This window comes from Triticum urartu, chromosome 3 (genome assembly GCF_003073215.2).
Source record: "Triticum urartu cultivar G1812 chromosome 3, Tu2.1, whole genome shotgun sequence".
Lineage (NCBI taxonomy): Eukaryota > Viridiplantae > Streptophyta > Magnoliopsida > Poales > Poaceae > Triticum > Triticum urartu.
In genome coordinates this window covers 546,768,618-546,781,025 of record NC_053024.1, presented here as the reverse complement: position 1 = coordinate 546,781,025, position 12,408 = coordinate 546,768,618, and the positions used below count along the sequence as shown (strand labels likewise).

At 44.0% G+C, this 12,408-nt stretch overlaps 2 protein-coding genes across 2 annotated transcripts; one reads left to right on the top strand and one right to left on the bottom strand.

The window, feature by feature from the left end:
* The first annotated feature begins 6,117 nt into the window (after nucleotides 1-6,117).
* LOC125544918 (protein BUNDLE SHEATH DEFECTIVE 2, chloroplastic-like) lies at nucleotides 6,118-7,571 on the top strand. Its single transcript, XM_048708703.1, has 4 exons — nucleotides 6,118-6,482; nucleotides 6,577-6,613; nucleotides 6,974-7,057; nucleotides 7,231-7,571. The coding sequence occupies exons 1-4, from the start codon at nucleotides 6,213-6,215 to the stop codon at nucleotides 7,281-7,283; spliced, it is 444 nt and encodes a 147-aa protein (XP_048564660.1). The 5' UTR covers nucleotides 6,118-6,212; the 3' UTR covers nucleotides 7,284-7,571.
* A 96-nt stretch (nucleotides 7,572-7,667) lies between these two features.
* LOC125544917 (fra a 1-associated protein) lies at nucleotides 7,668-9,622 on the bottom strand. Its single transcript, XM_048708702.1, has 2 exons — nucleotides 9,315-9,622; nucleotides 7,668-8,279 (listed from the first exon to the last, which is right to left on the bottom strand). Exons 1-2 carry the CDS (start codon nucleotides 9,527-9,529, stop codon nucleotides 7,931-7,933), a joined length of 564 nt encoding a protein of 187 aa, XP_048564659.1. The 5' UTR covers nucleotides 9,530-9,622; the 3' UTR covers nucleotides 7,668-7,930.
* Between the last annotated feature and the right edge of the window lie 2,786 nt (nucleotides 9,623-12,408).

The window sequence follows — 12,408 nt, the reverse complement described above, 5'->3', positions numbered from 1 at the left end:
GGAGAAGACCACGATGAAAATGTTGAGTGGCTCTCATATGCATTATTGTTGATCTAACAAAGAGCCCATATTACCTTCTTTTCTCCTTTGAATAAATGTTTGCAGATTCCAGCTTAGTCCAATGCATGTGCACTATTATTATTATCCACACCGTTCGGTCGTGCAAGTGAAAGGCAATAATGACGATATATGATGAAATGATTGAGATGAGGTAAAGCTGGTATGAACTCGACCTATCTTGTTTTTGTAAAAATGATTAGTTCATCGTTCTTGATTCAGCCTATTATGAATGGAACATGTTTGCAATGACAATTAGATGTTGTAGTTACTCATGACATGCTTAATTAGCTAGGAGATTATAATGGTTTACCTTGCGTGTCAACCTGCTTTTAAAATGGTTATGATGTGGTATGATACGATGGTATCCTCCTTTGAATGATTTAAGTGGCTTGACTTGGCACATGTTCATGCATGTAGTTGAAAGAAAATCAACATAGCCTCCACGATATTTATGTTCATGGTGATTTATATCCTACTCATGCTTGCACTCAATGTTGCTTAATCTCAATGCATGTTTATGACTGGTGCCGCTCTTTAGTTGGTCGCTCCTCAATCCCTTGCTAGCCTTCACTTGTACTAAGCGGGAATACTACTTGTGCATCCACTTCCATAAACCCAAAATTGTTCCATATGAGTCCACAATACCTACCTATATGTGGTATTTACCTGCCGTTCCAAGTAAAATTGCATGTGCAAAACTCTAAACCTTCAAATGATAATCTGTTTTGCATGCCTGAATCGCTCATGTAGCGACTGGGGGGCGTCAACATCTTTCATGCTAGGTGAGTTATTCTCATGATGAGTGGACTCCGCTCATCATTCATGAGAAAATGGCTGGTAACCAGGATGCCTGGTCCCATGCTCAAATCAAATAAAAATATAACTTCAAACAAGACTCCCCCAGGATTGTTGTTAGTTGGATGGTACCCGTTGTTTCAGACCAGCCGTGGAATGTGCTTGTTGGTGGAGGGGAGTATAAACTTTACCATTCTATTTGGGAACCGCCTATAATGTATTTAGTATGGAAGATACCGAGATCTCTTGGTTTTTATGTTGACAATGAAAGCATACCGTTCAAAATATTATTTATCTTTGTTTCAAAAAACTCGAGCTCTGACACCTCTGTAAATCCCTGCTTTCCTCTGCGAAGAGCCTATCTATTTACTTTTATTGTTGAGTCACCATCCTCTTATAAAAAGCACCAGTTAGAGAGCACCACTGTCATTTGTATGCCTTGTTATTAATTGATATTGAGTATGACTGTGACTGGATCTCTTTTACCATGAATTACAATGTCTAGTCAGTCCTTGATCTTCAGGGGTGCTCTGCATTTATGTTTTGCGGTCTCAGAAAGGGCTAGCGAGATACCATTTTGTTATATCATATCATGATCGTTTTGAAAAAGTGTTGTCATCTGAGATTTATTATTATTGCTCGCTAGTTGATTATTCCATTGATATGAGTAAATGTGAGACCTAAATGTTATTCTGAATATGGTTAGTTCATAATCTTTGCTCAAAACTTGAATGTTGGCTTTACATATTTGCAACAACAAGATCAAACAGAGTTTGTAAAAGTTTTTCTTTATCACTTTCAGTTTGTCAACTGAATTGCTTGAGGACACGCAATGGGTTAAGCTTGGGGGAGTTGATACGTCTCCATCGTATCTACTTTTCCAAACTCTTTTGCCCTTGTTTTGGACTCTAATTTTCATGATTTGAATGGAACTAAATCAGACTGACGTTGTTTTCAGCAGAATTGTCTTTAGTTTTGTGCAGAAATAAAAGTTCTCGGAATGACCTGAAAGTCCACGGAGAATATTTTTGGAATATATAAAAAATATTGGCGAAAGAATCAATAGAGGGGAACCCACCTGCTATCCACAAGGGTGGAGGGCGCGCCCACCCCCTAGGGCACGCCCCCTGCCTTGTGGGTCCCCTGGACCTCCACCGACCTCAACTCCAACTCCATATATTCATGTTCGGGAAGAAAAAAATCAAAGAGAATGATTCATCGTGTTTTACGATATGGAAGCGCCGTCACCCCCAGTTCTTCATTGGGAGGGCAGATCTGGAGTCCGTTCGAGGCTCCGGGGAGGGGAAATCGTCGCCATCATCATCACCAATTTCATGATGCTCAGCACCGTGTGTGAGTAATTCCATCGTAGGCTTGCTAGACGGTGATGGGTTGGATGAGATTTATCATGTAATCGAGTTAGTTTTGTTAGGGCTTGATCCCTAGTATCCACTATATTCTGAGATTGATGTTGCTATGACCTTGCTATGCTTAATGCTTGTCACTAGGGCCCGAGTGCCATGATTTCAGATCTGAACCTATTATGTTTTCATGAATATATTTGTGTTCTTGATCCTATCTTGCAAGTTGTAGTCACCTACTACGCGTTATGACCCGGCAACCCTGGAGTGACAATAGTCGGGACACTTCTCGGCGATGACCGTAGTTCGAGGAGTTCATGTATTCACTAAGTGCTAATGCTTTATTTCGGTTCTCTATTAAAAGGAGGCTTTAATATCCTTTATTTTCATTAGGACCCCGCTGCCACGGGAGGGTAGGACAAAAGATGTTATGCAAGTTCTTTTCCATAAGCACGTATGACTATATTCAGAATACATGCCTACATTATATTGATGAATTAGAGCTAGTTCTGTGTCACCCTAGGTTATAACTGTTTCATGATGAATGTCATCTGGCATAATTATCCATCATTGACCCATTGCCTACGAGTTCGTTTCGTATTGATCTTTGCTAAGTTACTTTTCCGTTGCCGCTGTTATGATTGCTACAAAACTGCTACTATTACTGTTACTTTTGCCACCGTTACCGTTACTTCCATACTACTTTGCTACTAAATATTTTGCTACAGATATTTAGTCTTTCAGGTGTGGTTGAATTGACAACTCAGCTGCTAATACTTGACAATATTCTTTGGCTCCCTTTGTGTCAAATCAATAAATTTGGGTTAAATACTCTACCCTCGAAAACTGTTGTGATCCCCTATACTTGTGTGTTATCAATTTCATTGAAGAGGAGAGGATGATGCAGTACAATAGAGATAAGTATTCCCTCAGTTATGAAACCAAGATTATCAATCCAGTAGGAAAATCAAGCAACACTATGTAAACATCATCTGCACACAAACAACAAATACTTGCAACCCAACGCGTAGAGGGTTGTCAACCTCTCCACGGTTATGAGCAAGATTATATTGTATAGTTTTTGATAGATAGATCTGACAAAAATCTATACCAACTAATAAAAGGGTTATCACTTCTTACCACTGTAATTTCGTCTGTTTTTTGTCCGTCCACATCACTTTTGCAACCCAACGCATAGAGGGGTTGTCAACCTCTCCACAGTTGCGAGCAAGATTATATTGTATAGTTTTGATAGATAGATGTGATAAAAATCTATACCTACTAATAAAAGGGCTATCGCTTCTTACCACTGTAATTTCGTCTGTTTTTGGTCCGTCCACAATGCTCTTGCAACCCACATCGCTTCTTACCACTGTAATTTCGTCTGTTTTTGGTCTGTCCACACCGCTTTTGCAACACTATGTAAACATCATCTGCACACAAACAACAAATACTTGCAACCCAACGCGTAGAGGGGTTGTCAACCTCTCCACGGTTATGAGCAAGATTATATTGTATAGTTTTTGATAGATAGATCTGACAAAAATCTATACCAACTAATAAAAGGGTTATCACTTCTTACCACTGTAATTTCGTCTGTTTTTTGTCCGTCCACATCACTTTTGCAACCCAACGCATAGAGGGGTTGTCAACCTCTCCACAGTTGCGAGCAAGATTATATTGTATAGTTTTGATAGATAGATGTGATAAAAATCTATACCTACTAATAAAAGGGCTATCGCTTCTTACCACTGTAATTTCGTCTGTTTTTGGTCCGTCCACAATGCTCTTGCAACCCACATCGCTTCTTACCACTGTAATTTCGTCTGTTTTTGGTCTGTCCACACCGCTTTTGCAACCCAACGCGTATAGGGGTTGTCAACCTCTCCACGGTTACGAGCAAGATTATATTGTACTATAGTTTTTGATAGGTAGATCTGAAAAAAATCTATACCTACTAATAAAAGGGATATCGCTTCTTACCACTGTAATTTCATCTGTTTTTGGTCCATCCATAACACTCTTACAACCCAACGCGTAGAGGGGTTGTCAACCTCTCCACGGTTACGAGCAAGATTATATTGTACTATAGTTTTTGATAGATAAACCTAACAAAACTCTATATCTACTAATAAAAGGGTTATCGCTTCAACCTCCACGGTTACGAGCAAGATTATATTGTACTATAGTTTTTGATAGATAAACCTGACAAAAACTCTATACCTACTAATAAAAGGGATATCGCTTCTTACCACTGTAATTTCGTCTGTTTTTGGTCCGTCCATAACACTCTTACAACCCAACGCGTAGAGGGGTTGTCAACCTCTCCACGGTTACGAGCAAGATTATATTGTACTATAGTTTTTGATAGATAAACCTAATAAAACTCTATATCTACTAATAAAAGGGTTATCGCTTCAACCTCCACGGTTACGAGCAAGATTATATTGTACTATAGTTTTTGATAGATAAACCTGACAAAAACTCTATACCTACTAATAAAAGGGTTATCGCTTCTTACCACTATAATTTTGTCTGATTTTGGTCCATCGGCATCGCTCTTATATTATATAGTTTAAGAATATATAAGGTGGTACTAAAATTTCTGCCTGTCCAAGATTTTTCATACGCCACATCATAGTGGTTGGTTTGGTGATTTGAACTCATGACTTGATGGCAAACAACTACTGTCACGACCAGCTATGCTACCTTGCACTATGTGTTGTAAGGAAAGCTTGATTCATATATTAGTCCCACCTCGCTCCCTTGCACGCAATCCTCTCAATTTAAATACGTCTTTGAATTTTCTAGGTATCAAGGAGCCTTCTCATGAGTTAATAAGGAAGGAAATAATTTGTCATGTTCGGATAAATATGGAAGGAAAGGAGAATAAGCCGCTGTTCCATTCCTCTACAGGATTGGAAAGAGAATAATAAGGAAATAAGTCGTCCGGGCGGAAAGAGAGAAAATTAGGATGAACCCTGCTGCTGAAATTAAGGAAGCAAAATCGAATCCTATCCTCGAATTAAGGAAGTAAAGAGAGAAAATCTGTAAGAATGAAACTACTGAAAATAAGGAAGGAAAGAGGCAGTCGATAGTTTAATCCCGTAAAAATCGCTTCAGCGCCGCTAATGCCACTGCACTTGACGTGCGACCATGGCTCAGCCGTGGGAGGAGCAATTGTATATGAAGAGCCAGTTGTGTATGATCTCAGTGAGCCTCTTGTGGTCACCCAAATGTGCGCCGGCCTCGCCCGCTGCACCATGGACAACATCTGCTCCAAGAACTCGTCGTCATCGCTGGAGCTAGCATAACTAGAGTATCCGCCACCGTCGATTCCTAATAGGCGGGCCTCACTGGTCAGTTTCCCTGTCAAAACTCGTTTAAACGCGGATCTCCCCAGACTTGATACTGAAGTAAACAAAATGTAAAGTAGTGGCAATGCATTGGATGTGGAGTTTGTACACCCAGGAGCACATGCTCCTGGAGTGAACAGTAAAATCAAATAAATTCAAAAACAATTCAAAAAATTCTGAATTTTTTTTGTGCCATACTTTCACAAATGTTTGTTGTGCCTACAAAATTTCATCGCAAAATCACATTGATGGAAGGCGTGGTAAAAAAAACAAAATCGATACTCTGAAAATGTTACTTACAAAAGCATTTTAGAGCTCTGATTTTGTTTTTTTGGCACGCCTTCCACCAATGTGATTTCGCAATGAAATTTTACGTGCACAACAAACATTTGTGAAAGTATGTCACAAAAAAATCTCAGAATTTTTTGAACATTTTTTCTATTTTTAAATTTTACTATTCATACCAGGAGCATTTGCTCCTGGGTGTAGAAAGGTACTTCCACAATGGATTATCCTAGCTACAATTATATGATACCAATGTGCAATTAACCCCTTTGGTCGAACGGGTTGGGGGCAAACCAAATACCCACAGTCCTCTCCTCCTTTACCTTCCCCCGTTGTTGCGCCCGGTGCTTCTTCCATGGCGTCCCTTCTCCGGCCCGCCTCGTCGTGCCCCTCCTTTCGCCTACCCTCCTCCACAGCCTCTGCACCTCCGCCAAGCCTCCTTTCCAGGCGGCACAAGGCACCTCCCTTCCCACCCACGCCCCACGCCCCTCCTTCCCGGCCCCGCGTCGCCGCCGCAGCAGCCTACGGAGGCGCCCAGCTGCTGGGTCCGGTCGACACGCAGACATTCATCATCGCCGCCTCCGTCGTCGCCGCGGTCTCACTGTCTCTCGTCCTCGGCCTTAAGGTCTCCGCGCCGTGCCTCCTCCTCTCTCTGTTTCTTAGCGATAAGCGACGAGTGGCTGTTGCGAAGTGTGATTTCGTTTCCTTCTCGTTCGCAGGGTGACCCTGTTCCGTGCGACCGGTGTGCTGGAAATGGTACTTCCTCTCGTCTCTTCTCTTGATCAGTTTTGGAAATGAAATTGCTCCGCAGATGCATTGCTTCGCGATTTGTACTAGAGCTGAAGCTTTGCACATTTACACCCTATCCAACTAGTGATGTACTGTATCATCTATGGCCAATCTGTGACTTCAGTTTGTAAATTTGAACAAACTAACTAGTCATACGGAAGAAACAAAACGAATGGAGCATATAAAATTCAACTAAGTTGTTCGTTTTACCGTAATGTATTATGGTTATGACATTTTGTGCGAGGTTATGACATTTTGTGCATGTGGCACTCAAAACATTCGTACGGGCAGACTGCTAAGCATTGTTTTCCGTTGTGCCTAGGGCAGGGGGCACAAAGTGCGTCTTCTGCAATGACGGCAAGATGAAGGCGGATAACGGGGTGGTCGAATGCCGGGTATGCAGGGGAGCAGGTTGCCTTCTTACCTTGTTTCATTTCCTTCCTTCACATTGCGCATTGGAGTGCAAAAGCTGTTAATAGATCACCAAGCACTGATTCATTGTGAACTGGAAAAAATGCTCAATTATCTTCATTTCGTCTTCCCGGTTACCTCTTCTGACAATCCGCTATATGTTTGTCACGCAGGGCTGATACTCTGCAAGAAGTGCTCAGGTTCTGGTTACTCTAAGCGCTTGTAGCCCCAGCCCCAGCTACAGAACATCATGTGCATTTGTCAACCGGGCAAGTTGCGAGTTTATGTGTGGGCGCTGTTTAGATAGATATGAGTATATACGATGGCGATGATGTATTAGAATATGCAGAATTGTATGTTTCGCCCTGTCCATGTATACCCGTCCTTAATCATCTGATAAGATATAGTACGTACGATGGCTCCACGTCCCCTGTTTAGTTCATGTTTTTATACCATGTAGCAAAACTGATGTTACCAGTCAGGTTTATCAATGTTGCAACTTTTGCAGCCCTGAGATCTTCAGATTTATCCATGTTACAACTGTTCAGCCCTAAGATCTTCATGTCGCGCTGCAATACCTGGTTATATGATAGGCAACAGAGAAGATAGATACACTTCGCAGCACAATTCCATCTCAAATTAAAATGTTTTAGCTGAAGCGTCTGAAAACAGTACTATACATAATGCCCATACAACCAAAAGTCATACACTTATGATAGTTGCAGATAAAATTAGTAAAATATGATTCTTCATCGACTATTACAACCATAATGAAGAGTTCAAAAGAGAAACCACTTTAGTACCCTAGATACCCAGCGAAACACACTTCTCAGGCTTCAGCTCCAACAAGGCATGTTATACGACTGTAGCTTGTTACACATCAGTTATCTGGCTACCGAATTCTGAGTACTCATTCTCATTGGGCTTCTTCGCGGTACCTTCTCCAACATGCCTCTCTGCAGGTTGCCTAGGAAATGGTCTCGAGTCCCCATCATGAATGGTTGGAAATCCAAAAGATTTGAAGAATTCGTTGGTCATCCGCTCAGCTTCATCCAGAAAGCTACCGAAGCCTTTCTCAATAGCTTCAATGTCACTGCGAAGTCCTGGAAATGCAAAGGGCTCTTTTGTTGGGAAGCCAAGAGAATGCGAGGCACCACCGGTCATTTCATCTGTGACATCTTCTTCAGTGTTCTCAGTTTTCGACTCCACCAGTTCAGAAGGCCTAATGGAGGAACATTGTGGTTTAATTCAGATAAGCCACGAAGGAATAAAGCACATGTGTAATATGTCCATATAATATCAAACAGAGAAAATACCAAAGTATAAACCTATCTAGCCTATTTGGACATAATGCAGTATCCTGTTCAGAATGAGCAGGTAATTAGTAACTCACTTTGAGGAAGGGGAATTCATGAAATTGTGATTCAATCACCAATCAATGTTGATAGCCATGTGCAAGGAAGTTGACAAAATATGCTAAGTTGATACAAATTTCTGTTGCTTTTAACATTTGTATTTCTAATGATAAGATGTCGCATCTTCTATGGGTACAAAGAAATTGCTTACTTCCTCTACACACCACATCATAACAATGTGCAGAACAGAAAGATTGTGTTTCGCTGTTCCTCAACTGACAAGCAAGAAGAACTCTGGAACGTGTAACATTTCATTATTGACTATGTGTAAAATATAGCAAGGTGATGTCCGTGGTCAACCGCCTACAAGTCTACCAAGAATGAACATGCTCGTGACTACAGACAAGTGTATTAACCATACATAGTTACCACACAATTTTCCTTTCGAATTGTTAAGCCATCATAGCTGTAAATCAACAGGTACAGCACAAGACGCTAACAACAGAGATGACTGAAAGCATAGGCATCGATACCTACATCTAAACCTAAAACTGGATGGCAATTCCATAGACATTAATGGCCCAATTGTGAACCGGGAAGAAATATTTGTTGTATACAGATTATTACTCGTCATTTTCACTCATCCGCCTGCGCATGACCAAAACAAATCGGTATACAAATCAACCGTGCCTGCCTCAACAAATCCATTCCAAGAGGCGCGGCGGCACCTCAAACCGGGAGCCTCAATCACCAGGAAATCGACTCCATGCATTCCAGGAAAGCACTACTTCAATTATTACCAAGATAATAACATGCAAATATGCGATCCTTGCAGGAGAGCTCAGACGGAGGGGGGGGGGGGGGGGGGGGGGGGGGGGGGGGGCGGGAGCCGGGAATTTTACCTGCCGACGCAGTCGCGGAGGAGCTGCTCGGTCTTCTCGCACTTGCGGACGAAGCGGCCGGGCTCCACCTCCTCCGTGTGGCAGCGGGACTGCACCACCCGGCGCGTGCCGACGTGCGCCGCCTCGCCGCCGCCTCGGCCGGCGAGGTCGGGGATGTCGCCGAGCCCGCCGCGGCCACCGTCGCCCTCGCCGTCGTCGTGCCAACGCCAACCCATGGATGCGATTCGAGACGAGACGAGACGATCTTGGGGAATCTGAATTGGGGAAAGGGACTGGGCCGCTCCTTATTTCTGGTGGCGTGTTTGGGCTTTGCCTTGGAGAGCAATCCCGTTGTGGGCTGGCCGCTTCCAGAAGCATGTGGAAGGGCGTGAGCAACCTTGACACGGAAGTCTGCGTGTCAACGCTTGGGAAAAGTTCCCCTAAAAAAAAACCTTGGGAAAAGTTTGCCGTGTTCGTCTCTCGCAAGAATTGATAGCTTTACTCGTAGGGCGAGTCGTGAAAGTAATTAAGAGCATCTTCAATAGATGTTTAAATGTAAAAATACCTAACTTTTAGACTGTTTGGGGCAAAAAACGCTACTTCAATAGACGGTTTATATGTAAAAAATATTGGATCACGGCTTTCTCGTAATGTAAAATGCAACACCTCGCGATGCAAATATACATCATAAGATGCATCTGGTCCAAATTCGGCGACTGCCCGCCAACGCCCAACCGCCCTTCATTTCATTTCACAGCCACGCTCGTCCGCCCGCCCGAACACCAGTCGGCCGGAATCCACCGCCACCACCACCCAAATCCCCCCGCCGCCATCGCTGCCACCGCCCCAAATCGCCAGCGTCGCCCTCCGCCACCCTCGCCCCCGTCGTCTCTGTGACGCCCCCGATTCAATCATACACTAATCATACACGCAAACGTGTACGATCAAGATCAGGGACTCACGGGGAGATATCACAACACAACTCTAAAATTAAAATAAGTCATACAAGCATCATATTACAAGCCAGGGGCCTCGAGGGCTCGAATACAAGAGCTCGATCATAGACGAGTCAGTGGAAGCAACAATATCTGAGTACAGACATAAGTTAAACAAGTTTGCCTTAAGAAGGCTAGCATAAATTGGGATACAGATCGAAAGAGGCGCAGGCCTCCTGCCTGGGATCCTCCTAAACTACTCCTAGTCGTCGTCAGCAGGCTGCACGTAGTAGTAGGCACCTCCAATGTAGTAGGAGTCGTCGTCGACGGTGGCGTCTGACTCCCGGGCTCCATCGTCTGGTCGCAGCAAACGGGTATAGAAAGGGGGAAAAGAGGGAGCAAAGCAACCGTGAGTGTTCATCCAAAGTACTCGCAAGCAAGGAGCTACACTACATATATATGCATTGGTATCAAATGAAAAGGGGGGGTAACATATGTGGACTGAACTGCAGAATGCCGGAATAAGAGGGGGATAGCTAGTCCTATCGAAGACTACGCTTCTGGTAACATCCATCTTGCAGCAGAAGAAAAGAGTAGATGGTAAGTTCACCAAGTAACATCGCGTAGCATAATCCTAGCCGATGATCCTCCCCTCGTCGCCCTGTGAGAGAGCGATCACCGGTTGTATCTGGCACTTGGAAGGGTGTGTTTTATTAAGTATCAGGTTCTAGTTATCATAAGGTCAAGGTACAACTCCAAGTCATCCTGTTACCGAAGATCACGACTATTCGAATAGATTAACTTCCCTGCAGGGGTGCACCACATAACCCAACACGCTCGATCCCATTTGGCCGGACACACTTTCCTGGGTCATGCCCGGCCTCGGAAGATCAACACGTCGCAGCCCTACCTAGGCACAACAGAGAGGTCAGCACGTCGGTCTAAATCCTATGGCGCAGGGGTCTGAACCCATCGCCCATTGCACACTTGCATGTTGCGTACGCACAGTCGCTTATACAAGAGTAGACCTTCCAGTCCAATCCTATGGTGAGCAGACCTAGCCTCCCTTATACAAGAGTAGGCGTTCCAGTCCAACCCGGCGCGCGCCGCACAGTCGCTGATGTCACGAAGGCTTCGGCTGATACCACGACGTCGAGTGCCCATAACTGTCCCCGCGTAGATGATTAGTGCGTATAGGCCAGTAGCCAGACTCAGATCAAATACCAAGATCTCGTTAAATGTGTTATCTTGAAACATTGTTCAAGATATCTTCCGATATTCTGATAAATCGGTCGATTTATCGCTTACCGTTGTCTGACCGATAAGATAAATCGACCGATAAATCAGCCGATATGGCGATAAATCGGCCGATATGCCGATAAAATGGCCGATTTACCCCTTATCATGGGTCGACCAATAAGTTCCCGATAAGCGATATCCCCAACATTGTCTTGAAATAACCGCGAACGCCGACCAGGGCCAGGCCCACCTCTCTCCTAGGTGGTCTCAACCTGCCCTGTCGCTTCGCCACAAAGATCCACTCAGAGGGCCGTCAGGACAAACGTCCTTTGGGACCCAATCCGTGAATCACTCGCGGGTACTCCTACGAGCCGACCCGTCTTTAGTCACCACAAGTATCATATATTATGTATATAAGTATATACCCGTGATCCACTCCCGAGTGATCACGACCCGATAGTATAGCATGGCAGACGGACAAGAATGTAGGGCCACTGATGGTAAACTAGCATCCTATACTAAGCATTTAGGATTGCAGGTAAGGTATCAACAGTTGTAGCAACAATGACAGGCTATGCATCAGAATAGGATTAACGGAAAGCAGTAACAGGCTACACTACTCTAATGCAAGCAGTATAGAGGAGAGTAGGCGATATCTGGTGATCAAGGGGGGGGCTTGCCTGGTTGCTCTGGCAAGAGAGAGGGGTCGTCAACACCATAGTCGTACTGGGTAGCAGCGGCGTCGGTCTCGATGTCTAGCGAGAGAAGAGGGGGAAGAAACAATAAATATAATGCAAACAAAAGCATGACGATGCATGACATGACAAAGCGTGATGCTAGGCGTGCCCTAACGCGGTACGAGGTGGTATCGGTGAAGGGGGAAAACATCCGGGAAAGTATTCCCGGTGTTTCACGTTTTCGGACAGATGAACCGGAGGGGG